This window comes from Melanostigma gelatinosum (genome assembly GCF_949748355.1).
Source record: "Melanostigma gelatinosum genome assembly, chromosome: 12".
NCBI classification, from domain to species: Eukaryota; Metazoa; Chordata; class Actinopteri; order Perciformes; family Zoarcidae; genus Melanostigma; species Melanostigma gelatinosum.
In genome coordinates, this window is record NC_136645.1 from 9,627,035 (window position 1) to 9,653,219 (window position 26,185).

The following is a 26,185-nucleotide window of genomic DNA, read 5'->3' on the forward strand; positions in this document are numbered from 1 at the left end:
GAGTCACATATAGCTGTCACTCTTCAAGGCTGTCGGCTCTCATGTTAACCCTATTGAGGTGAAAGGTGAGGGGTCTGTAATTGGAATGACATTTAAACACACTCCCTAGTCAGGATCAGGTAGTAGCCCTTTATCGGTCCACTTAAATGTGGCCGCCCCTCCCCGTTATAATGAAATGGAAGAAAGTGCAGAGGGACCAGGTTGACAAAGTTACACATTACTAGATGAAAACACATGTACGGTAATTACATTTTTCCATGTTGCTGCAGCCGGAAATGTTAATTCTCTTACACCTTTTAGAAATCTATACAGCACGTCTGCATGTGCGTGTGTAATCCTTTTTATTCACATGACTGTTGGCAACTGTTGAGGCATGAAAAATCAATTACAGTGAAATAAAAAAAAAAGAAGATATTTGAACTTTTTAGCATTTTTGCAATTTGATTTCTGATTCAAAGCTGAGTTTTAACCGGATGCAAAGGCTAGTTCAACGCAATATCAGACATTTTTATCCATGAAAAGTGGTGAGAAGAGACAATATCAGACATTTTTATCCATGAAAAGTGGTGAGAAGAGACAGTTTTCTACACACACGACACCACATTCAGGTGGCTTGTTGGATGTTAAGAAGGAATCCACCAGCATTTGCTGACACACAATTGCCAAATTATCTGAAATACCTCTATCACGATGAATAAAATGTCCGCTAATGTGTCATTTCTGTGCAAATGGTGTGCATGCGTGTGTTGCAGACTAATAATCCCCCCTACGCTGAGCAGTGCACCATCTGCCCTGAACTGGGGAAGATACTCTTGTCTGGCAAGTGTCTGTTCTCATTTGGGCTCTCTACCTCAAAGTCCTTCCCTTTGTCACTTTTACACAAACGCGCACACACACAGGTTCAAGTTATCAATTAAAAACGCTTAAATACAAAACCAGAGACATGCACCAGTCTCTCCTCCGTCGCTCCTCCTCACATTTTATCTACTTTGACCCCAATCTGTCCCCCAATCTGTCCTCATTTTCATTCTGCTATTCTCTTGATACTCTTTGCCTTTCTTTCCCATACACCCCCTTTCTATTCTGTCTTTTAGTGTGAGATGGCCTTCATTTATTTACCCCTGGATAACAATTGATCCCCATTTTCACTCCGCAGAGGCCGATGAATACATCTCGGAGCAAGAATTAATGTGTGATTTGTGAATGATCCCTGAGCCTTCGTCACTCCTTTGTGGTTAACGCCACTTTTCAGAGTTCCTCATCTGGAAAGAGGTTGTAAGGTGTGTGTGTGTGTGTGTGTTAAGAGGAGTGGAGGAGGAGGAAGAAAAGGCAGAAACAGACAAAAAGAGCTTACAAACACCATTAAGTATTATGCGAATGTATTATTTGAAACTCCATTCTTTGCTTTGACTTAAATAGGTATAAACTGTACTGTATTGAGTACGGATTTGTGTGTGTGTGTGTGTGTGTGAGTGTGTGCCTGTGGAGGTGGTGGCCATGGACTTGGAGTGATGCTGAGTGTCTGCTGTGACTGGATAAGCTGCGTGTTTGCTGAGGTTCACACTGAGGATACAAGATAGGGCACGAGTAATATGCTGTGCTACAGGGATAGATGAACCCCTTCCCTTTCATGGGCGAGATAGTTAGAAGATGCTATGAAAACCCCAAATATGTAGAATATAAATAGCCATGTAACAATTTAAAGAGCTGACTCTTTGAACTGGCTCCTTCGCAAACGTCCGATCTCCACCGCTGAATGCTGTCTGTTCATCGAGCTAATGGGCCGGCTGGAAAAGTTAGCCGACATTTTGTTAACAGTACAATTTAAAGATTGACTGGAGACAGCGGGCCAAGCGGGTTCATTCGACATACATCATTCATCACACATGAGTGATTACTTGTTTTTGTCAGTTGCTGACAGTATTGAAATGATCATCTCTATAGGCTGCTTTCATATTGTCACGTGATTGCGGGGACTGTATGATGATAAGTTTAACAAAGACAAAACGTGGGGTAGCAAAAGACTTTGCTCCCCCTGATTAAATAATGCATGGGGATGCATTTGCTCCACTTGCTCCTTTCATCCTTAAATTGGCACATGCACTGCACACACACACGTATTGTATATATTTGCACTCCGCAACGATGTTGAACCTTGACAGTTGGTCTGTGTTCAAGGCTTTTATTGAGAATAACTGAATACGGTGAGCTTGGAAAGGCCAGTTTCATCAATCAGTATCTCTGGCGTCAAGGTTTACAGGAGACCGTGAGATAAGGGTTTCTTTTAAATGACTGTTCTCTGACTGCAGACTTAAAAAAAAAAAAAAAACCATGATTGCTTCCTCCAATGTCTCTCCACTCCAGCATAGGAATTCTCACATTTTGTGCTGTGCAAAGTACAATTCACTGTCATAAGCTAGCATATCGCTGTTGTATCTTAAATATCTAAACTTTTGCGATACCAAGAAAAACAGCCTTGTTTTAAGCTTAACAAAGCATTTTGTTTTACATTAATTAAGAGATTTTGAAATGATTACATGAGCCAAGAAAGCTGAACAATTCTCAGCCCATCAAGCAGCATGTAATCTTCAATCAGTCGGGGGGGAGGAAAGTCTTTTTTTCCCCCAAATACCTACAAAGCTCATGACTTTCCCATCAGCCTGAGCTTCACTTTGTGTTCAGTGCTAATTTGAATGTGCTAACATGCTGAATAAGATGCAGACTTTGTCAACATTAGCATGTTAGCATTTAACTCAAAGCTGTGCAGTACACCCTCACAGAGCCACTAGCGTGACTAGACTCCTGGTCTTGTTGCGCGTTCGTTTCCCTTTATGCATGGGAATATTCAATGTGTATGTTGGTGAAAAAAAAGCGTGTCGCCAACACTTTGACAACACTGGCAGGGAATACAAATGTCCATGCAAATGCCTTCTCATGTCTACAGCGATACAGCGGCTACTGAAATGGGAGAAGGCTGCGGAAATGAGAGGGGCCCATTATTGTAGTACTTCAGATGCCATATTAATTTGTATTCTGATGTTGACGCTGTCTAATTAAGTCTGGTCTGCGTAAAAGGAACGCAGCAGTATGTGCACATGGCATGGACGCTAACTGCTAATTACAACACAGTGATTTTGTCTGTGAATATAAAATGATCATTTTCACTGCCCCCTGCTCAAGCCATCAATTAGCTTGTCAAAACAACAGCCATAATCAGAGACTAGCAGGGAGGGAACCAGGAGGATTATAATGTTTTCATGAAAAAAGAGACAGGAGCGGGTTCTAGACAAGGGAATTTAACTGTCGTGTCTCACCTCACATGTCCTCTTACTCTCACTGTGTGAAAGTAGCCTCCAGTGTGAGGCTGACAGGCTCCAAAGGTAGACGCGGTACTACTGTGTGTTCCTGCTGGATCCCTGTAAAATGATGTAAAGAGGATGAAACCAGCTGGCCCTCGTATCCCATCGACGACGCTCTTTTTTTTCTTTTTTTTTTGCATCTTTAGGTCTAAGAAACCACTTGTACGGAAACTGCAGTGCAATTTCCCACTGTGCCGATGGCAGGGAGCCCTGCATGAGGGTTCCTCAGTTGAACTGAAAAGAATGTGAATTGCTCTCATCTCAAATGATGCGATGTTCAGCATCAGGTGTCCGTCCTCGTCTTCCTGCGTCGGCCCCCCCCCCCCCCTGCTTTCCCTGTGTTTCTCTTCAGCGCTGCCTTCTTACATCTCTCACCCACTCGCATTTTCACAGACTTTTTTATTTGCCTTCTGTTGTTCCTGAGTGTTTTGACGTCAGCCAGTTTGAACTGAGAGCCAACATGTAAAGCGGTGAATATAAACACAACTGTCTGCTCTCGTCGGTGGTGCACAAAAACGAATGAAGGTGAACTGAGTGCACTCCAGCCATAACAGATAACAGTCAGTCAGAAACTGTTTGACTGAAATTCATTTTGATTCTATTCTGCTTTTCTACCTTGAAAAAGCCTTGAGAAAAACACTGACATGACCACAACAGCGACCAATGAGATTCACAAAAGAATCTTGAAGTTGAAATATTTTGGCACCACTTTTTTACAACACAAGTGGATTTCCGCTGCACGGTATAGGAACTGCACTCTCCTCCCTCCATCTACAGATTTCGTGAAGCTGGAGAAGCTTTCACAGACTGCTCCACAAGTCTGTTGACAGAAAGCTGATGGCAGTCAATACGTGTCTTTTTCTTTGGAGATGATGCAGACGTGCCGCTCTGTGGAACACGGATAGAGGACTCTGGGTAAACATCAAACTGTCTTTATGTTTATAGGCTGCAGCTTTTCCACCTTCTCTAACCACATCATCCCGTTGCTAAACAGCGCGGGTTGCTGCTCAAAGGTTAGAGAATGGTAAAGCAATATAACATAATTAAACTGACACGTAACATACTGTTCATTCAAGTGTGTGGTCATTTTGGAGGCTGCAGTTTGTTGCATCCATTGATATAAATGGGATGGACAAAATAATAAAAATAAACAAAATAAACTCCTGTAATATAACTCTAAGAACAGCACCGCCGACGGCAGCTTCCAGAATAAGAATAAAGTTGAATTAATACCTCTTTAAAACACATTAAACAAAACTGGCCTAGCCACCTGGTACAAAGCAATAGTGGGCAGCATTTCACCTCAGTCATCAGTTAAAACAAACCCAGCAATCCAAGCAAACAAGCACATTGCTGAATAAATGCCAGCATATAGTTTTTGATAGACATCTGTGTGTTGGTGCCACTAACCGGGGGTCTAAATCCAAAGGGGCAGAAACAAGGAAACGACCCACACCTTCATCTCGTCCTGCCGGAAGGAGAGCAGTCGGCACTCTGCAGCTCTGGGAGACCTCAGTGCTATGGATTCATAGCGCTGGGTCTAACCTCTTCCCGGGTGTTTCATTTGAGTTCATTTTTAACTGGGCGTAGCTGCAGCACGCTCTGCTCCCAGAGAAGCAGCCTCTCTGCGATGGGGAGGACGCGGCGAGGGTGGGAGTGATTTTCTTGTTTCTGCCACTTTAGATTTATTCCAATTAACTGACTTTCTTTCAGTACACGGACCATGGATTCATTGTTGACAAGCCCTCCGTGCAGCTCTACTTCTTCCTTCTCGTGAGGGCAGACTGCCACTCCAGTGACTCACCACCGCCTCTTGAGGCACTGCTGGTATTTCAAAAGATGACGGGCTGGGTCCAATCGGTTAGCATGCTAATTTCAGTCGATATTTCTGCAACAAAACTGTGACCTTTTCACATTTTGTTGACAATGTTAGTTCATTTTTTTCCATTTTAAACAAAAATTCAGGCCATAACTTACACATTGCACCTTTAAGCTACAATCACAATCAGTTGTATTGTCGTGTACATTACACATACAAGGAATCTGGCGTGGTGATTGGTGCGTGACAGTAAACAGAGTAAACAATACCAAAAGGCATCATTTAAAAATGGAAAATATTAAAATTTGCAAAAGCAATATGATAAACAAACAAACAAATTAAGAACACCGTAGCTCGGCGATGATATGAACGGAGTCGATAGCCGTGGCGGCAGCAGCAGCAGCAGCCTGCAGCGCATGGTACAGCTGTACGGTTGGATTGGATCTACCTGTTAGCCGTGACAGCAGAGTTGCACCCTGCTGCTGCTGCTGCTGCTGCTGCTGCTGCTGCTGCTGCTGCTGCCCATTCAAAATACAGAAAACCAACACAACCGTGTGTCAGGTACAGAGGTATCAAAGACAACACACCTCAAAACACCGGCGGTCGCCAGCTAAGCATCGTCCTGCTGCTTGTATTGTTTCCGCCTGCAGTTATACACACAAGGATTCTCTGAAACAACAACTTTCATTGTTTGTTATTTTCAGCACCGGGGCGCTTTACGCTTAATACAAGGTTCTCCCATTCTGAGCCCCCCTACCCAATTAATAACACAACAGTGCCCTGACTATCTTTCTCTCTCTTTGTGTTCATTCTTGCTGTTGGCTCCAGCTTACGTCCGTATTTTCTTCAACTTTCGGGTTTGTTTTGTTTTTAACTGGAGAGAATAATAATGTGTGCTTCACGCCTGAATGCTGCATGGTCACAGTTCTGTGATCAGGAGAAATGGCCAATTTAGCAACAAACATGTTTTAATTGAATAAGCGATTCAATATCTTCAAACCCAAACACAATCATTTTGATTTCCAGCTCTTTGAATAACAATTTTTTTTCTGAAAGTATGAAGAGCTGTTGCTTTCATCTTCAGATCTATTTATTTAATTTTTCATTTGCTGACAGCTGCCCACTTTGTTGATTCACGTGTGCCATTTTTCATGACCGGGCAGCTATGAATATTTGTTCTGCTTAAAGTGTTTTTTGAGAGGTCACATGGGTTCTTTGAAAAACAAGGTGAAAAGACAAATAACAGCTCAGAGCAGATGCACAATGAAAGGCTAACACTTCAGGCCTATTGAAGTCAAACTTTTCAACGGGCTGCGATTTTTGACATCTTTTAAACCACATCTATTTTTTTAACAAATGAAAAGCAGATAGTGATTTTTAAACCTCGGAATTTTCCGAGGCCATTTCAGTCCCTGAAGAATAGATCCCACGCTCGACCAAAAACAGCTTTCAGCATCAGTCTTCTTCCTCTCTTGGCTTCCTCTCCACAAAACCATTCCCGCTGTCAGAGAGAACACAACGTCTTTTTTCTATCATTGCTGAGCTGAAGTCCCTTTGTGTCAACTTTAGAATTTGAACACCTTCAGTGGTAATGGCCCCGTCTTTCCAGTGGGAGCAGGATGCAATAATGTTCGGCTTGATCTACTTTCAGTGTTTGCTCTAATGGATAGGGATAGTATCGGGAAATCAAACCTCTGAGCAGTGGCGGAAGAACACGGCCCAACAAGATGGGATAGTGGTTGTATGTTATCCTCTAGGGATTTTTAATTCCCCCGCATCCTGTTTCCTGATGTCCATTTTGTGCTGCTTGAAAAACATAAAAACTGTCAATGAAAGAAGGGAAGTAATAATTCAACCGTATCCTGCGCCTGACCTCTAAAATGTATTGATAGAAGCGGCCTAATGGCCTCAGTGTGAAAGACTCAACAGATTCCCCTTTTAAGAACATTGTGTCACATACAGTTCACAGGCACAGCTGAGTAGACTCATTACAAAAATGCCTTTATCTTCAATTTAACCGTGTTAATCGTAGCCATGAGGTTCAGTCTAAAAGACAGATATCTTAATAGAAAATATCTTTTAATTTGGTCAGATATCCTTCAGATCGTAGAGGATTATTTAAATCACTCCTGTCAGAGGGTTAGTCGGAGCACATTTGCATTGGCTTTTCATCTGTGCAGTCTTCAGCACCAGTGTGAGATGAAGTCAACCCAAAAGACAGCAGCTTCTTTATTTGGGATGCAGCCAGAATCGCATCGGATCTTGAGCCAGAGGGAAGTCTGCTCCGTCCGTCTGTCCTAATGCCCCGCTGTGTGCATTCACATGATCAGCCATTAACACCGCGACACGCTGGAATACATTGACAGGAGAAAAATAATAATCATCCCTATTGGCAGTTGATATTATACAGGTGGAATGTTGTGCATATTTTCTTTCTTCCTCTTATTGCGTTTTGAATTAGCTACAGACAGGACAGTAAACGGCTGTTGTTCAATGGCTCTGTGAGATGTAAATTTGCTGTACTTTGATATCAGATCGACTGCCCAAGAGAGCATGTATTTGCCTGTGGTGTTGCTATTTGAATGGGATTTGAGTAGAACCTGCATGTGAGGGGAATTACAAGTAACTGTGGAGCTATTGTAGTAAAGAAGTGTGATAAAAACAGGTTTTATTGAGGACAAACAGGAAATGAGCTGGTTCTCATGTTGGTGTGTGTGGATAGATTTAATGGGGACCCCTGAATAGCAATTTCTTTGCTATATTGCTAATCATTTAATAATTGGATTACTTAATTTCCCTAGCAATTCCCTCACAGCCTTCAGCCAGCAAGTCGTCCAAAACAAGCACTGTGCTCCAACTACTCACCTCTCTCAGGGAGTAATCACGTGACCATCCACAGGAAATGATTAGCCTTGTCCATAGTCAAGCGTTACGTTTTTGCTCCCTTATGTTGTCTGTGTCCTTACACGAACCCATCCACAAGACACTGCTGTTATTAAACCTCAGACCGCCCTTCATTGCACTTAATGAAGCTCTGTGTCTTGTGTCCTTTTGAGAAGGGCGGCCATTATCTGCATTGATACAGAAATAAACTGCAAACGTTTTGAGTCACTTGATGTTTTTCGTCTTTCCTTCAATAATATATTAAAGTATAGTATTATTCAGACACCAAATGTATTATTTACATCCGAAATAGTTTTGGCCCCAAAAGTAGAAGAATTAAATTATTCAACAGGACTTTTAGTCAATGTCCCCACAGTGTTATATGTCTGGGGAGAATATTGTTTGAACAATTTCTTCCTGATTTTGTATTCATTTTCCAGTCCAGAAACGTACAAGTGACTCTGGATCATTATTGAACCACACGGTGCTTATGTTTGGGCTCTAATATTTTGGGTAGCCGTTGCTCTTTGGGCCCTTTGCTGTCTGAATAGGTTAAAACTGTGATATGTCAGTCCATAGTATCTTCATCTAATATTCCATTAGTTCTAACCCTACTCTTACCTTCTATTTCTATTGGGACCTGTTGATTATACAGGCTTTATTGTGCACTTGACACTGAAACAGGAACTTGTACCTATTTAAATCTGCACACATTATAATAGTTTCTTTAAACAATTGTATTCTTATTCAACAGTGTTAGGTCGATTTTTGTCTCCTTCTGCACTTTCAATTGTCAGTCTGGTTGAGCTAATTATTGTTCAGCGTTTTGTTCTCCACGTACAAAAGTCTTCATACAAAGTAACATTGTTTGTAAAGAGGCAATCTACGACCTTTTAACAATGCGCGAAAGATGATTCGAAACATATCGAGCATTCCGCTCAGCCATCAGACTGTAACACATCAAGCTTTTGTGGCAGGCAATCCCAAACCTTTGAATAACAGTGTTATTCGCAGTTCACTGCGGAGACTTACTTTGTTTCTTTCTCCTGAAACACAATGTCCATGTTGCTACTGATGGATCGAAGCCAACCATTTTTGCTTTGCTTATTGTGATGTGGCAGGGCTTAAGAGGCACACGAGGGGTTAATTGTTGATGGACAGTCTCCTCCCTCACACAGAAATCAGTAGGAACTGAACACCTGGTGAGATGAACAAACAAACAATTGCTTCCAATTTTCAAACTGGAAAAGTGTCTCAGGGGCTTTGGGAGGTAACGACTCAAATGAATCATCTCAACAGCCCTCACAGTCCGTTGATTAGTTTGGCACATATATGTTGGGCTCATCGATTCTCAATGGGTGTTCATGCAGCAAATCAAGCTCAATAATAACAGTCATTACTTTGCAAAACTTGATTGACACTACAAAAGATAATTCAGCCATACTTGGGTTCTGAAATGTTTTTACAGTTTCTCTTGTGAACAAGCGTTCCCTATTTTGACTGAGAGAAATCCCAATGTGCACAGGAAGATGTCCGTTTCATGCTCATGAAAGCAGAAACACGAGTTTGTTTGGAAGGAGTAAAAAAAAAAAATGTAATGAGAAATCCAAGATGCTACAATCTACAATGAGTTTTTCTATGTGCGCTGAAAAACAAACATCAAAAGCATGGCACTCGTAGCTGTAATCTATTAGATTCAGACTCAACAAGCTTCTGAAAGCAGTTTGGTTGATATGAGCCATGCTAAACTGAAAGAGGTCTTTTAATATATTTAAGAGAGCTCTTAAGTTGATAATAAAGAAAGATGCACATTGTTAAAAAGCTGAATGGCGAGACATCCCAGTTCGGTTTTGTGATCTCCAGCCGTGTCTCCCTTCGAGTGGAAATGGGAGTGTTGCAGGAAGCTGAGACACACAAAAATAAAAATGCTGTGAAACATGGGCAGTTAAAACAGCGGGGAAGTAGACTGTAAGATGGTGCCGCGGTTCATGAGCTGAAAATTGCGTGTAATGTTACATGCTGGGTGTTAATGGATGATGTATTGTTTACCACGTTGCAAAAGCTGCACTATTGTTCCAATGAGGTGCAACAAACACAAAGTGGAGAAGATAATTCGTCCCGACACATGGCAAGTTTTCTGGAGGCTTTCTCTCAAAGGAGTTCACGGCCTTCTGCAACAAGATAAAGTGTCAAACTCTTTCCTCCGTGGATGACTCGCCTGCTCTTATCATCATGCCATATTTCACCAGTAGCCCAGAGCCAACTTCAACTGTTTTCTTTGGGATTTCTGCTCTCTGTGAGTCAGAGTTATGGTCCTCCTGGAATGCTGAGTTTCCAGGAAAGTACACATGCTTGGTGAAGCTTTTCTAAACACAGTGGCAGCACCTCCTTTCACCCTGGCAATCGTGGCAATAAGCCGCTTCATCCGTGAAAAATCAAACATCAAAGAATTTGGATTCATAAACATAAACGGACGGGACATTGACGAGAAGAGCAACGGTATGACGTGCGTTGCAGAGCTTAAGATTCCGATGCTCTGCTTTGCGTACATTTCGCCAGAGTATTGCTCACTTGTGACAGTACTATGGTGCAGAAAAAATAAAGAAAAGTTCCCGACAGGACCATCAGCTTCCATCAGCTTGCTGAGATTTGGGAGGTGTGCACGTTGGTAACACCCTTCTCTGCGTAGGTTCGCCAAGACGTTGACGTGTATCTCTGCAGCCACATGATTCCAGCTTCAATGTTTTTAATGTGATTTTGTTTGCAAAAAACTATTGTTATTGGAGTATGTTAGATTAATAAGTTCAAAAGCAGTTAAATGGTAGGCAATGCTTTTTTAATGCAGAAATAGGTCTGATCTTAATGGTGACTTTGTGAATCAACCTATACTGCAGTAGTCTTATTCTTTGTGTGTGTTTGAATTTACTGGTCCTTACCTGAAGGCGTAACATACTGTGTCTGTGAGCTATGGAGTGTTACGCTTTCAGTCGAATTTTCAGAAGTTGGTACTGTCAGGATCCAGGATTCCCCTGTCTGTTGTGGTGTGCCATGTGCGCTGTTTGTCCTCTGCCTTCAGACACCTCCCAGGGCCGCACCCTTAATTGTGCACGGCTGAGGACACTCAAGCTGATCACCTCCTGCAGCCTGACACACCAGACTCAGGGCCCCTTAATGAGTAGCCTGCCACTATATAAACTCTGGTCCTGCAGTCTGGGAGTGTCAGGTCGTACCGTCTTCAACCCGCTGAAACCCTGTGGATTACACTCCACCGCTCTGTCCTCCTTGTGTCTGTGGATTGCGCTCCGCCGCTCTGCTCTCCTTGTGGTCTACGGATTACACTCTGTCGCTCTACCCGCCTGGGGTTAAACGGACTACAATCGCCGTCAAGCTGCCAGGCCTCCGGTGTCGAGCCACGGGACTCACACCGTCGATCTGCCACTCGGGTGTCGGACCACGGGCTCCACACCTGCACCCACCTGTCTATAAATAAAACCTGTTGAACATTCACTTCTGTCTCCTGTGGTCTTGCTTTTGGGTCCTATCTGTGAACTCCCGTGACAGAACGACCTGACCATAATGGACCCAGCAACCACAGGAGCAGCTACGCTGGCCGGATATAGCACGCAGCTGGAGGCACACCAGCAGAGGCTCATGGAGATGCGTCAAGCCCTGCAATCCATGGAAGCTGAGGTCTCTGAGGGGGACCCAGCAACCACAGGAGCAGCTGCGCTGTACAGCACTACCAGGCTGCTGGAGGAGACGAGACGTTCCCTGGCGAAGATGAGACGGTTCGCTGCGGAGGTTTCTCGGGTTGGCTGGTGCGGGCAGGAACTAGCCCGGACAGTCAAGTCTCCACCAGTTCCAGCACCCGCACTATTCCCGCCTGTCCTCGCTCCGCCGGTCTGGGAATCCCCCGTGCCGGCTCCGAGTCCCTATGATGGAACACTGGGGAGGTGTCAAGGCTTCCTGTTGCTATGCCAACGGGTGTTTGACCGACAGCCCCTGACTTTCGCATCAGACAGGTCCAAGGTGTCTTACGTGGTCTGCTTACTGCGGGGAAGGGCTTTGGACTGGGCCATGTACACAGTGAGCAGCGACCAGCCTAATACTGTGGGGTATGTGGACTTTGTGACTGCTCTGATGAGAGTTTTTGACCCTCTGGGGAACTCTGAGTATATGGTCACGCACCTTCTCAGCCGGAGACGGAGCCATGCAAGGGTAGCGGAACACTTGGTGGTCCGGTCGACTCCGGCTCCCCGTAGTCAGACTGCATTGCAGCCAGTTCCTGTCACCTCTTCACCACAGCCAGCTCCGGTTCCTACCGCCTCTGCGGCACAGCTTGCGCCAGTCCCGGCCGCCGCCGTCTCCGTACCGCAGCGACCTCCAGTCCCGGCCGCCGCCGTCGCAGTGCAGCAGCGACCCCCAGTTCCCGCCGCTGCCGTCCCGGAGCAGCAGCGACCTCCAGTTCCCGCCGCTGTCATCCCGGAGCAGCAGCAACCTCCAGTTCCCGCCGCTGTCATCCCAGAGCAGCAGCGACCTCCAGTCCCGGCCGTCGCAGTCGCAGTGCAGCAGCGACCTCCAGTTCCCGCCGCCACCGTCCCGGAGCAGCAGCAACCGCCAGGTCCCGCCGCTGCCGTCCCGGAGCAGCAGCGACCTCCAGTTTCCGCCGCTGCCGTCCCGGAGCAGCAGCAACCTCCCGGTCCCGCCGCTGCCGTCGCAATGCAGCAGCGACCTCCAGCTCCCGCCGCTGCCGTCCCAGATCAGCAGCGACCTCCAGTTCCCGCCGCTGTCATCCCGGAGCAGCAGCGACCTCCAGTTCCCGCCGCTGTCATCCCGGAGCAGCAGCAACCTCCAGGTCCCGCCGCTGCCGTCTCGGAGCAGCAGCGACCTCCAGGTCCTGCCGCTGCCGTCCCGGAGCAGCAGCGACCTCCAGTCCCAGCTGTGGTCTCGGAGCCGCAGCTATCCCCGGACCTCGCGGCCGCGGAGCCAGAGCCGCTCTCTGGTCCTGCCGCCGCAGGGCCAGCTCCAGTTCCTGCCGCCGCAGGGCCAGCTCCAGTTCCTGCCGCCGCAGGGCCAGCTCCAGTTCCTGCCGCCGTAGCTCCAGTTCCTGCCGCCGCAGGGCCAGCGCCAGTTCCTGCCGCCGCAGCTCCAGTTCCTGCCGCCGCAGCTCCAGTTCCTGCCGCCGCAGCTCCAGTTCCTACCGCCGCAGCTCCAGTTCCTGCCGCCGCAGCGCCAGCTCCAGTTCCTGCCGCTGCCGCCTCTACGCCGCAGTCCGCTCCAGTTCCTGCCGCCGCAGCGCCAGCTCCAGTTGCTGCCGCCTCTACGCCGCAGTCCGCTCCAGTTCCTGCCGCCGCAGCGCCAGCTCCAGTTCCTGCCGCTGCCGCCTCTACGCCAGTTCCTGCTGCTGCCGCCTCTACGCCGCAGCCCGCTTCAGTTCCTGCCGCCTCAGCGCCGCAGCCCGCTCCAGGTCCTGCCGCCTCAGCACCGCAGTCCACTCCAGTTCCTGTCGCCGCCTCAGCGCCGCAGCTATCCCCGGACCTGGCCGCCGCCGCCTCCGTGCCGCAGGCTCTCCCAGACCCGGCCGCCGTCCCAGAGGCGCAACGACCTCCAGTTGCCGTCTCTGAGCAGCAGCGACCTCCAGTGCCCGCTGCCGTCTCGGAGCAGCAGCGACCTCCGGTGCCCGCTGCCGTCGCGGAGCAGCAGAGACCTCCAGTACCTGCCACTGCTGCACCAGCATCCTATTCTCCAGAACCCTTCCGCCCGCCCGGCCGTCCGCCGGAGCACCCGTGGCCGGAGCCCTTCCGCCCGCCCGGCCGTCCGCCGGAGCACCCGTGTCCGGAGCCCTTTCGCCCGCCCGGCCGTCCGCCGGAGCACCCGTGTCCGGAGCCCTTCTGCCCTCCCGGCCGTCCGCCGGAGCACCGGTGGCCGACGCTCTTCGGCGGTCCCGTGGCCGGTCAGATCCTGTCACCCCTCCTCCGGACCCCCGCCGCCCACCCTAGTCGGCCTTATAGCTGTGGGGACATCCCTCCTCCGGACCCCCTCCACCCGCCCTGTGTTGGGTCTTGTGTTACGTCTGGAATCCGTGCCTTAAGGGGGGGGTACTGTCAGGATCCAGGATTCCCCTGTCTGTTGTGGTGTGCCATGTGCGCTGTTTGTCCTCTGCCTTCAGACACCTCCCAGGGCCGCACCCTTAATTGTGCACGGCTGAGGACACTCAAGCTGATCACCTCCTGCAGCCTGACACACCAGACTCAGGGCCCCTTAATGAGTAGCCTGCCACTATATAAACTCTGGTCCTGCAGTCTGGGAGTGTCAGGTCGTACCGTCTTCAACCCGCTGAAACCCTGTGGATTACACTCCACCGCTCTGTCCTCCTTGTGTCTGTGGATTGCGCTCCGCCGCTCTGCTCTCCTTGTGGTCTACGGATTACACTCTGTCGCTCTACCCGCCTGGGGTTAAACGGACTACAATCGCCGTCAAGCTGCCAGGCCTCCGGTGTCGAGCCACGGGACTCACACCGTCGATCTGCCACTCGGGTGTCGGACCACGGGCTCCACACCTGCACCCACCTGTCTATAAATAAAACCTGTTGAACATTCACTTCTGTCTCCTGTGGTCTTGCTTTTGGGTCCTATCTGTGAACTCCCGTGACAGGTACTGCTGCATTACTGTTTAACAGGGCCACGTACAGGCTTGGTAGGAGGCCAGTAGCCCCTGGAAATTCCACATTGCGAAATAATCTTATTTTTTTCCGGCCCAGTGAGTCAATGGCACTGGCTGGGTGCCTCCCAAAATGCAGCAAAGGCCCCCAGACACCTATCATCCACTCCATTTCTTCACCGAAATTGTGTTTGCTGCACATATTGAATGTAGCAGAGGACTCTCACGCTTGGGTAATCAGGTGGGAAAATGAATGTGCAATTTGAATATCAAATATGCCTAATGTGTATTTCTTTGCATGTTTTCAGATGGTAAGGTGGAGGTGACGAAGGAGAGCCTGAAGCTCTGCACCATGGGGCCAGGAAAGGTGTTTGGAGAGCTTGCTATCCTCTACAACTGCACCAGGACCGCCACTGTCAAGAGTGAGTCTCCACAGACACCTGGAAAAACATCCATCCAAAGTGTTGAATGTCCACAGGTTCCCCAGGTGACGGATCATGTCACCTGTTCACACACACACACACATACCCACGTCCACTGAAATCTGCTCCCTTGGTGTGGAGGATTAGGGCTCTTTCTGCCTGTAAGACATCAGTCTTGCATTGACACAGAGAGGATGATCAAACAGTCACGTATAGCACAGATAGCATTGTTCCTCGGTGGTGATGAAACACTCATCGTCCCCCGCCGTGTTTCCACAACACTCCGGCCAAGTGTCTTGCGAGACCCCCCTGTGAGGTGCATGTCAAGGTCTACTCTTTCATGTGTCAAAGCTCCAGCTATCAAGGACGCACAGTGGGTGAGTAGGTGGTCTAACTTGGGATTTTGAATAGTCAGGCTAATAGAGTAAGGAGAGGAGACGGAGAAAGGACAGAACAGATGGTGGACTGCGCACATTTGAGACGTAAGGTGTGAGAAGAGAGTGTGTCAGGAGGAAATATGTGTGTTTTATGTCAGGCAGGAAATAGCTGGAAACGTGTCTTTGGATAGAATATTAAATGGTGAGATAATGTGTCATGGGTGAAAGCGTTTCTGTGCAGATGAATGCAGCTCAAATCAAGTGTCTGGGTAAGTGCTCCAGCTGGCGCTTATTGTATCATAATTCAGTATAATCACGATTGGCCTGGTAAATAATTCCACACACCGTGAGGCGGTGGATTTCTGCGTGTGACCCAGGTGGAAATGACTGCATGAAGGGCAGTAGGGGACCCTCGGGCCTGTCGACGAAAATGAGGAAGCGCCAGTTGGAGTGTTGAGGGAACCAGGGTTGATGGTGGTGGCAGCGAGGTCGCGCTCCCCTTTCTCACCCCTTTCATGTCCTGTGATCACCTACCGCCGAGCAGCCAACCCGACGGAAAACTCCCGACTCCCGTTGCTACGGCAACGGGTGCCCACGGGGAGATGCGCCAGCTCTTCAGGGATAAAATATTCTCCTTCCCACAGGTGACAGTACGTCTGTCTTTTTCTTCTGTAAATCCTCTTGCCTGCCACCAGCCCACCGGCAGGAACTTTCTTTCGCGATCTTTAGAAGTGTACGTCAGCGCTTTGCTGGCGATGTGGCGGCTTCATAAAAACTCTGCATGGAAGAAATGACGTAATTGTCTACACAGGCAGAAGTGTGTTTACGGTCGAACAGGGTCGGTGGCAGTGTCTTTACACAAGAGTGTACCGAGGAATTCAACCGTTAACATAGGATATTAGAAGTGACGGCTTTCAATGGAAATCATGCAACTACCTGATGAGTGTGCATGAGGGATCGGCTTCCAATCAGATAACTTAATTTGATCTGCTCGTGGAACCCTGTAGGAGGATATATCCTCACTGTAATTGCATCACACATTGCATAGTTTCATATGCATGAATGATTACATATCAGTAGAATTTAGATGATTCACCTGCTCATGTGGACTCCATAAAGGTGTGTACAGTACCCCCTTCTGTCCTATAACTGCAAAGGAAACTCAAAATGTAATGACATTATTGCAATGTGATAATTATGAGATTATTGGAGGCTCACAGGAACAATTAGGAGCCATTATCTGCAATAACTAATTTAAAGAAATCGTTTGTAGTTATGATTTGAACACAGTCAAACTGATCAAGCACACCTGAAGGCTTTAATGTCACAATGTGTTTAGGTAGCTGACACGATTATGACGTTTGTTTGTTTCAATTTTGGTGCAGTGTGCAACATTTTGTCATCACAAATGTTTAAAATTGGACTTGAATGTTTTAGGTATCATGAAAACATGATTTCATTCACTCCAACAACAGTAAAACGAGCTGTTTTAGTCTTACCAGCATATTTTAGCCCTGTAACTTTACATTAGTGCCAACTATTTTCCAAAGCATTCCAAAGACGTTTGGATTTTTCATTGTTTCTGTCCTATAATCCTCCAGGGCTGGCTCATTTGGTTTAAATTCATTTTAGAACATTAAGAAAGTCACTGACTTGAAACTGGCTAGATTTTGGAAATTCATCACAGCGAGTGTCTGTCTGCTGGCTTTCCAAATCAATTTGCACTTGCAACAATGGGATAACACGCCTCTGACAACAAGCAAGCAAGCAAGCTCTTCAAAGTAATACGAGGATTGATTGAATTTGTATTCATTCTTCCACATCATACAAATCCCCGGAGGGACTGACAAAGATATTTGCTTACCAACCCCCCTCCTTTTCAGCCTTTAGGGGGTTTCACTTGCTTGGACTCTCCCAAGAGAAATGGATCCTGTAAAGTAAGCCCTGACTTGAGCGCATTGTCTCCAACAAGCGCCACCAATCAATATGTTGTGTTTAGTTTCAGGATACAGAGTTGTGGACACATTTGGGGTTTGGCTCTGCCAGTCCTGGCGAATGAGGTGGGATTTCACTTGCAGCCTGCGAGAAAAATGTTCCCCTTGCCATCAAATTCATATCAGATCATTTTCACATGATATCAGTTGGGAGGATGCTGGCTGAAGATTAGAGAATAAGAAAGGGGTAGGAGTGAGACAAAAGAGAGAGCTGGACAGCAGTGACAACTAAATGAGAGACCCACCTCAAGGGAAACAGGACAAAATTGGTATTTTTATTGTGTCTGCAGACTGACGGACAGTGGCCTTCTGCTAAAAAATATTCTTTTATAGCATCAAAATGTCACTGTTTCATGAAGACTGGATGCAATTCAGCATGGTGCGGCATGAAGCTGTGCAGCAGTCGACTGTACTGAGCATCACTGCGCCACAGGACAACAGCAGGAAAGCAATACTTTGATCTTGTTGTTTTGGCTCAGGCTTTTGTTTGGAAAGAGCTTTAACTTTAGAGTGCAAGAATATATTTGCAAACTTCAAAATCATGGTAAAAGGTTTAACTCGGCGAATAGCAACCATTGTCATGATCGATTAATCTGACAATTATCTTTCTTGATTCTTTGTTTGGTATATTAAATGTCAGAAAATAGAGAACAATGGCTGTAACAGTCTTCAAATGTCTAATTTATTTTAGAACTAACAGTCAAAAACCCAAAGATATTTAGTTTACAGTGATACAAAACAGAGAAAAGCAGCAAATCCTCACATTGGAGAAGTTGTGACTACCTATACTGTCTGGCAATCCTGACTAAAAAATGACGTAATCACCAATTACTAACATAGTTGGAGATTACATTTGCTGATTGATTTAACAATAAAATAATTGATTTCAGAACTGCACCATAAATATGGTCCAACACTCGTGGACTTTACTCTGCAGGCTTTGTAGTTCCATCTAAATCTGCCAACAAGCCGTCACTTCTTCCAAACATACTTGCTCTAAGTATCAACCAATCACAAGCACAATCTGCAGATGTGGCCCTTATTAACATTCTACACTATGAATGTAGACCTTTTGACATCCTACATTTTTTTTCTTCTTCTGTAGCTTCTAAACCACATCTCAAGGTCTGTCTTTCTAAAAAGAGTGGACCAACAAAGTAAAATAAATCAGTAAGAATGTATCCTCACATTGAAATATAGTCTTTTTTCTTACTAGCAAATAAAATAGAAAATTAAGAATCACATTATGGCTCAAACAAATATGATACCAGATTGTGTCACACACACAAATAAGCGTATTGTTTATTCATAGGAGCACCAAACGAGTGTCGGGAATCCTGACATTGTTTTTGGACTCGTCCTGTCTTAGAGAGTGAGGTCACTGCCAGTCACTAACATAATCAGTCAGACTGATTATCAGTGCGCTCCATCTTAATGATAGTGGTGGTAAAGCAGTCTCAGACGTCTCTGCAGAAACTCAGCACAGCTCTCAGTTGCACATGTACATGAAGACTTAAACATGCACTAAATTGTACTTTTGTAATAAAAACAATGTCATAATTCACGTTGAAAAGTACTTTAAGCATTTAAAGGGATCCAGATGAGGTGGGGGGGCAGCGTGCGTTTCGTAGGAAATCCTAGTCAGCTCTACTCATCAAGTATACTGTAACAGTAACACACACACAACCACACACACTCATTTCACATTCATTTGTCACTTTGGGTGACAGAGACTGTTACTCACTCTCTCTCAAACACACACACACACACACACACACACACACACACACACACACACACACAGCAAATGTTATGGAGTGCAGTCAGATTTTCATGATGCTCAATGTCCTAATATGGGTTGGCCATCTTTTACACTGGCAATCCCCGTCATACTCACATGTAATTTTGAGAATTAGGCTCCAGCTGTTCCAACGCATGGTGGTCTGTTGGCGTGGGGGAAAAATGGGCTAGGAAAATGCTGCTATTAAATTCACTGGAAAGTAAATGAGAGCGTTTCCATGGCAAGCTCTCGAAATGGAGGTTTTTTTCTTTATATTTTAACGATTTCAGATGAATACAACAGCTTTATTTGTGGCTTATTGTCATTGTCATCCTGAAGGTCACTCCATAAATGCACAATTGGGTGAAAATGATCCTACTGGAATTATTACAGACAATATGAATGAGAATTAATTAATGAATTATATCAGGACATAGTGTTGTTCTTTCCTATATTTTGACAATGTATTGCAGTCACTCTCAAAGGAGGGTACGTGTTCCCCAGTGGGCTCCTCTGCAGCCAAAGTGACTCAACTCATTAGCAATTACAATTTACCAAAAAGATACGTCTGTGTTTAGAAGGAACATAAACACACAAATAACGTTATAAATTGGTGTGATGCTAATATATATTTTCAGCCGCAATAACCAAAAAACTGTTATAATAGAACCCCTCAGTTGTGACCATACAGTAACACCACATAGTGCAATTGAGACTGCATTAAAGTCGTTACCAAGTGTGCAAAGAAGTCTAAATAAATAGCAGAATGATTGAAACTACCGGCTTCTGCCACTCAAACTGGACCAATGCTACTGAAAAGGGGGGAAAAAGAGACTGAGCCTAAACATCAACATTGCCAGGATCACCACGTCTTGCAGAAAGATCAAATTTTACATAATTACCAAAAACATTCAGTTTAAAATGTATTTTCTGGTGGTCGATGAAAGGTTACATCAGACTTGAATGTTTGGGGGTCGCTGATGTGGTTCTAATGTATAAATGTATAAGATGCATATTAATGCCAACCAGTCCATGCATAAACATTATATACTGTGCTTCAGAGATCTCCAATCGACATTTCCTTTGTCTTATGATTGCTTTTATTTGACATTTATTATCTCCTATCTGTAATTAATATAGTTGGCAGCCATCCAAGCTATGACTGAAAGATTAAGGGCTTTATGTTTATGAGGGTACATGTTAAGTCGTGGGACTTTGCAATATGCAGCAGTGACTCGTGAATATAGAGCCCGAAAAGCTGTACTGACAGGAGTTTAATATTTGTCTCACAGCTTGATCTGAAATAACCACCACCTGGTAACAGTGCATTAGATGGTGGTGGCTCGTAATGTGTTAAAATGACGTAGAATGGAAAGTCAACGAGGATCCTTTGGCGGGGTGGACACGCCAATTGTCTGGTTCAACAGAAATGTGTTTCAATCAAAGTTTGGGAGGTGGTCAGGGTGGATGGATGGGTCCAACATGGGACTTTCACCCAGTAACCAAATTTAAAGCTGTTACGGGGAACTTTCATTTCGTGTCGATTTTGGCTGCCCCTGTGGACAAAGTGTGTTTCCAAGCAACAGAGTCCCTTTGGAAAACCTCTAGTTTAACAGCAACAGGGTCTAACCGTCCGCTCAGTCCTGGTTCTGGTTCTTCTACGCCTCCCTTCCCTCCAGTGGACCCAGCAATACGGTCTCAGCTCGCCTCCTCCCGCTGGAGTCCCAACTGCATGTTGAATGCGGCAGCAAAGCGCCGGATCTGGGTCTGTCCACAGAAAGGCTGGTTGCTGCCAGAGGCCCCTGTTGGAGTCTGAGCTGAGATCACGTTGTTTATCCCCCACTGCATTCATTCCTGTGATCTTTACCTCCTGAATGTTTGGAGCTTTTGTAAGCACCCTCAAACACCTTCTACACAGCACCTGACAGCTAGCACAGGCCCAGTGCTTGGGCATCAGTATCCACACACACACACACACGTGTTACTAAAAAAAGCACTTGGTATCATGGTATCACAGAAAGAAAATTACACCTCAGCAGCAGCATTGTCCTGGAGACTTCTGGAGAATGGCCCTTGTGACAGAGCGACAGCTCAGCTGTTTAAAGCCCTTCCTTCCGCTGGGGATTGAGCAAACAGTCGTCTTTCTAATCAATCTGAGAGAGGAACATGTGCATGCCCGGTGTGTGTAAATGTGTGAGCGTGTGTGTAGTAGGCTACGTCTGCTCAGTCTCAGGAATCACCCTGTTCCCAGTGAACCTTGTTTTGGCAGAACTAGATAAGTAGCAGGCATGGCTCCTTGCAGAACCAGGCACCGAGTTATTAAACATTATGACTGGTGGAGAATGGCGGCCTTTGCTGCGGACTCTGTTGTGTTTATGCAATAAAGCATGCTGATTGTACGGCTGCCAGTGTGCCATCTTAGTCTCGTGCACTAGAACTCTCAAAGTACAGCATTGCATACTATTAAGAAAACAACGTTTCTGCACTTAACCATTTCCACATGACTTGATAATGAAATGTGAGATTGCCCTCCAGCCTTTCTTTGACCCAGCAGTATGATTCCTCAACATCAGTACCTGGTCATGGTCTCCTCTCACTCTTGGGGACTGCTCTCATGTTGAATTTGGCGCAGAATCCCAAGCACCGGCTGTTTGCCTCGCCAGCAGAGAAAAACAGCAGCTTTTTTAATACGATTTGTTTACAGTATGATTCAAATCAAGCGAGTGCAGAGAATATAAAAGCACCCTCCAAACAAAAGGCATTATTTCTGTGCTTTTTGAAACCCAGAAGGAGCACTTTCACTTTGCACTTGAAATGTGCCGATAAATTCAACTGGATATTAGAACGACGAGTGATAAAGGTTTTCCACGTCAACGAAGGAAATATGTTGGAGCGAGTGTTGTCTTACATTCATTCTAATAATTAGCATCCGTTAGCAGCTACGTAACCCACATTCAACATTCACGCAAACAGCATCAGCTGATGATATAAAGCATAAGCATTAGTTTGCTGAAATGCTTTGCAGCCGTTTGCCTCTTTTTTTCCTGTTCCTGCAGAACATTTTATAAGCGGAGTATACGCTGTCTGTATTTAATCAGCTGGACATGTTTTCTAGCAGAATGAAGCATAAATTCAGCCAGACGGGCAGCCTCATTCTAGCTATCTGTATCTACGAGTAGCCAGCTATGTTATTCGGTGGTGCTAAAAAAATATATAGATGAAAGAAATTAGCGACAGTACCGGAAGAACACCACAGTAAGTGTTTCTGCAATCCAAAACGTTAGTGTCAGGTTGTGTCGTAATCTTTTTAAATGCGAGGCTTCATGATACATTCCAGTTACAGATATATGAAAAAATAAATGTCAAATGTGGAAAAACCTGGAGAACACTTGCTGCCTTATATCGCATCATTTACCTATATTGGTTTTATTTAATTTCAGATTTTTATATGTCATATAAAAGCTCACATAAGACACATTTGTAATTTGCCAGCTTCTTTCCATCTTTGCTTATTTTCATTCAATCATAGAGATGAGGTTGGAAAAAAGTGGAATTAAAAATTCTGGATTGATTGTTGTTGATGTACAATAACGCTATTGCTATGTAGCTATAATTCATAAAGGTGTGTATGTATATATACAAGGCCCTTTGTATTAAGTGAGAGAAGAGCACATTTGCTGAAGATGGTAAAACATTGTACTGTTGAGACAATTGACAGATGGCTCAGAGAGTATGCTAAGAGTATTAATTGCATATTATGAATATCTTGGAGATTCAAAACCACTGCAGCTCTTAAGAGAAATGACAAATGATACTCTTTGTTGTGAACCAAAGGTGGTTGTGTGTGGAACCTGAGCACCGTTATTAGGCAGGGCCGGGCTGTGAAGAGATGGAGATGAGGGCTCTTAGAGTCAGGAAAGCTAGAGCGAGTGCACTCTTAACAAGAAGCCCAGAGGAACCATCTCTTCTGCTGCTGCAGGCTACTCAACACAATTAGAGGTGCAACCAAGAGCAGCGAAATAAGAGATTGATGGACATGCAAATGCATCAAAAGATAAAACATGCAAATGTGAATATGAGAGTAGGCATTACACGTCGGCATTCAGACAAGCAATTAGACAAACGAAGAAAACACATCTGAAATCGCACAAAGCCATAGGAAATACTAATGACTCGCAAATTGGCATCTCGTTTGCTCCGACCGACATGTCTGTAATTTTGCTCAGATATTTTGTTGCAAAAGTGTCTCCATCAACCGGTGCAGATGTGTGCAGAGCTTCAGGAGTGATATATTGCCGTATGATAAAGGGTTTCATTGGTAAAACAAATGAAATGCAGAAACGGGGGACAGAGAGGAGAAGACAGGAAGAATGGCGTCGGTAGATAGAATTCCAGTGGGACAGAGCGGGAGAAGAATCTTCTCTGTTTCCAGGGCTGCCATGGTAACACTGTTGCCACAGTGCAGCAAGAAATGTGGTGGTGGCATTGTGATGGTGGCGGGGAAGCCCCCACCCAGCTGTTTGAAGTCAAGGTTGTTCCTGTCTGGTGCCTTTAACTTGACAATGTGGCCTTTTTTTAGTTCAATGAAGGCATCTTAATTTGTGTGTAAGTGCCTGTGTCAAATGTTGTTAGTGTGTGTGTGTGTGTGTGTGTGTGTGTGTGCTTCTAGACTGAGAGCCCCTGCTGCTGCTGTTGTCGTGATACTTGGTTGGAGCGAGGCTCTTCAGGGGTTTTAGACAGCTTGAAAGGTTAAAACACCCAGAGAGGTAGCAATGTACAGTCAGTCAGTCAAAAAAAACAAAAACGCTCCACGAGTGTAGCTTTAAGCAACTGCTCCTCTTGTTTTATGTTACAATATGGACAGGCTGACAGTAAGAACATAGTTTGATTCGGGGGAATATCAGGGTAACTGAGGACATCTCTCTGCGCTCAAACATTATTTAGTTGTTGTTTTTCTTCCTGTTTTACAAGCTGTTCGTCGCTGGTGAAGTTATAGCCCAGTATCACTGAGTGATACTTGTCTGGAATCTTCTACCGTATTGACATCGTCACTTAAAGGTGCGGCGTATTATTTGGTGGCATCTAGAGGCAAGGTTGCAGATTGCGACCAACTGAAATTGTTCCCGTGTGGTGTTATAATGAATCCCACTGCTTCAAGAGCGACCCTGTGTGTTATTCGAGCAATCAGATTTGTGATCTGGCCAACGGAGGCGCATATATGTGGCTATAGGTGTGAATGGATGTGCCTTACATCTCATCTGGATTTGATCCAGATACAAGCCACTTGAAATGGTAAGTGTTAACGGGCTCTCGGATACATATAGTGATCTTTGGAAGATGTTTGCTTGAGAGGAACATGAACGGTAATCCTCCATAGACCGAACTGGGGCATGTGTGACTCACACCTTTGGCTGTTTAATGGACTTATTGACCTTAGGAACTTGTTGATTCATCTGAGGAAAAGGAATTCTGTAAGTGAGCTGTTTCTCACACAATGTAGAAAATGTAGCATGAAACAGTGTGAAACCAGATGCTTGTTATAGATTTAAATGTGTCTTTTGTTTGATTTTCCCAGTGCAAAGATCAGATAGGTCTAGGATACATACAATTTTGCAATTAGTCAATATTTGTTGAGCAAATCTGGGAGAGAAGGTGTGACTAACCGTTCCCCTTTAGAAGGTTGGATTGTCGTTTGTTACCTGACAAATACAATCATACCAGAACAAGCTGTACGGCTGGCACTGAGTGCAAGGGCAGAAGAGGAAGACATGAACAGTTATTAATCAGAGCACTCGCATAAGAACGTAGCACTGTCAGAGTTTTTTGAATTTATGAACGAATGTCTAAAATCAGCTGAGGGAGGCGTATAGAAACAGCTGTGCAAACAGTGAAAATCACAGCTGTCTGAGACTTGATTCTCCGTCTTCTGTTGACTGTCCCTCCACTACCCTGTTGTTTCCCCTCTGTCTGTGGATGACTACAGTGAGGAAGTGGAATTAGGACCAAAGGTTGTTCTTACAACCAGGAAAAGCAAGCAAGCTAAAGAGCTGTACCCCTTTGTCCAATGATCTTGGCTCAGATTCAGCGCAGCAACTACACACTCACACACACTCACACACACACACACACACACACACACATTATTCTGAATCAGTTAAGCGACAGTCACATATATCTCAGCCAATAATGTTGTTTTTGCTCTTTTTCTGTAGATACAGCTTAAACAGTGGGTGATCAATTCGCAAGGGAAAAAAGGCTTTCAATGATGATGGGCAAGACTTGAGCAATTTGACTCTGTAACTTCTCACTCAGGAATACCTCTAAAAAGGGAAAGAAATTATAAGCTAGCTTTTACATGCTATCTTGCCCACAATATTTCCTTTCCCACCTGCTTTCGTCACAATTTCATCAAGTAAATTGTGGTTTGCCAATTCTGGTCCGAGGCAGCGAGGAGGCCCTGATGTTTGGGACCATAGCAATACAATTAAAGAAACTGACAGAGAGGCAATGCAATTTCTATTTGCTGACCTCCATCCTCCCAAAACCAAGCTTCATTTCATGCCCTGTGAGAAGTGGATGATGGCGAACAAGATGTGCTATTTTCTGGCATTTATTTACAATATATCCTCTGCCCTCTTTATATGTATAGGTGCTCGTGCTTTGCAGCAAGCTAAACACACCTATAGAGGCCGAAGACAGGGGATGGCCGTCAAGTCCTTTTTATTTTATTTCAATATTTAACAGCGACTTCAATCTTTCCTTAGCCTTAACCAAGTGCTTTGACAGCCTAATTGTAACCATAAAATGCATTTATGATAGTTGCTACAAGCAGATAATGTATTGTAAGCGCAGGGAAAACCAATTAAGTTTGTTGTGTTGTTGCCACATTCA

At 45.3% G+C, this 26,185-nt stretch overlaps 1 protein-coding gene across 1 annotated transcript in view; it reads left to right on the forward strand.

Annotated features, from left to right (window-relative positions):
• The window catches only part of LOC306785941 (cGMP-dependent protein kinase 1-like), a 76,169-nt gene that overhangs the window by 12,932 nt on the left and 37,052 nt on the right, over positions 1 to 26,185 (forward strand). Inside the window, exon 3 of the mRNA XM_079280525.1 lies at positions 15,030 to 15,143. Coding sequence (XP_079136651.1) covers positions 15,030 to 15,143 — 114 coding nt within the window. The remainder of the gene's footprint in view (positions 1 to 15,029; positions 15,144 to 26,185) is intronic.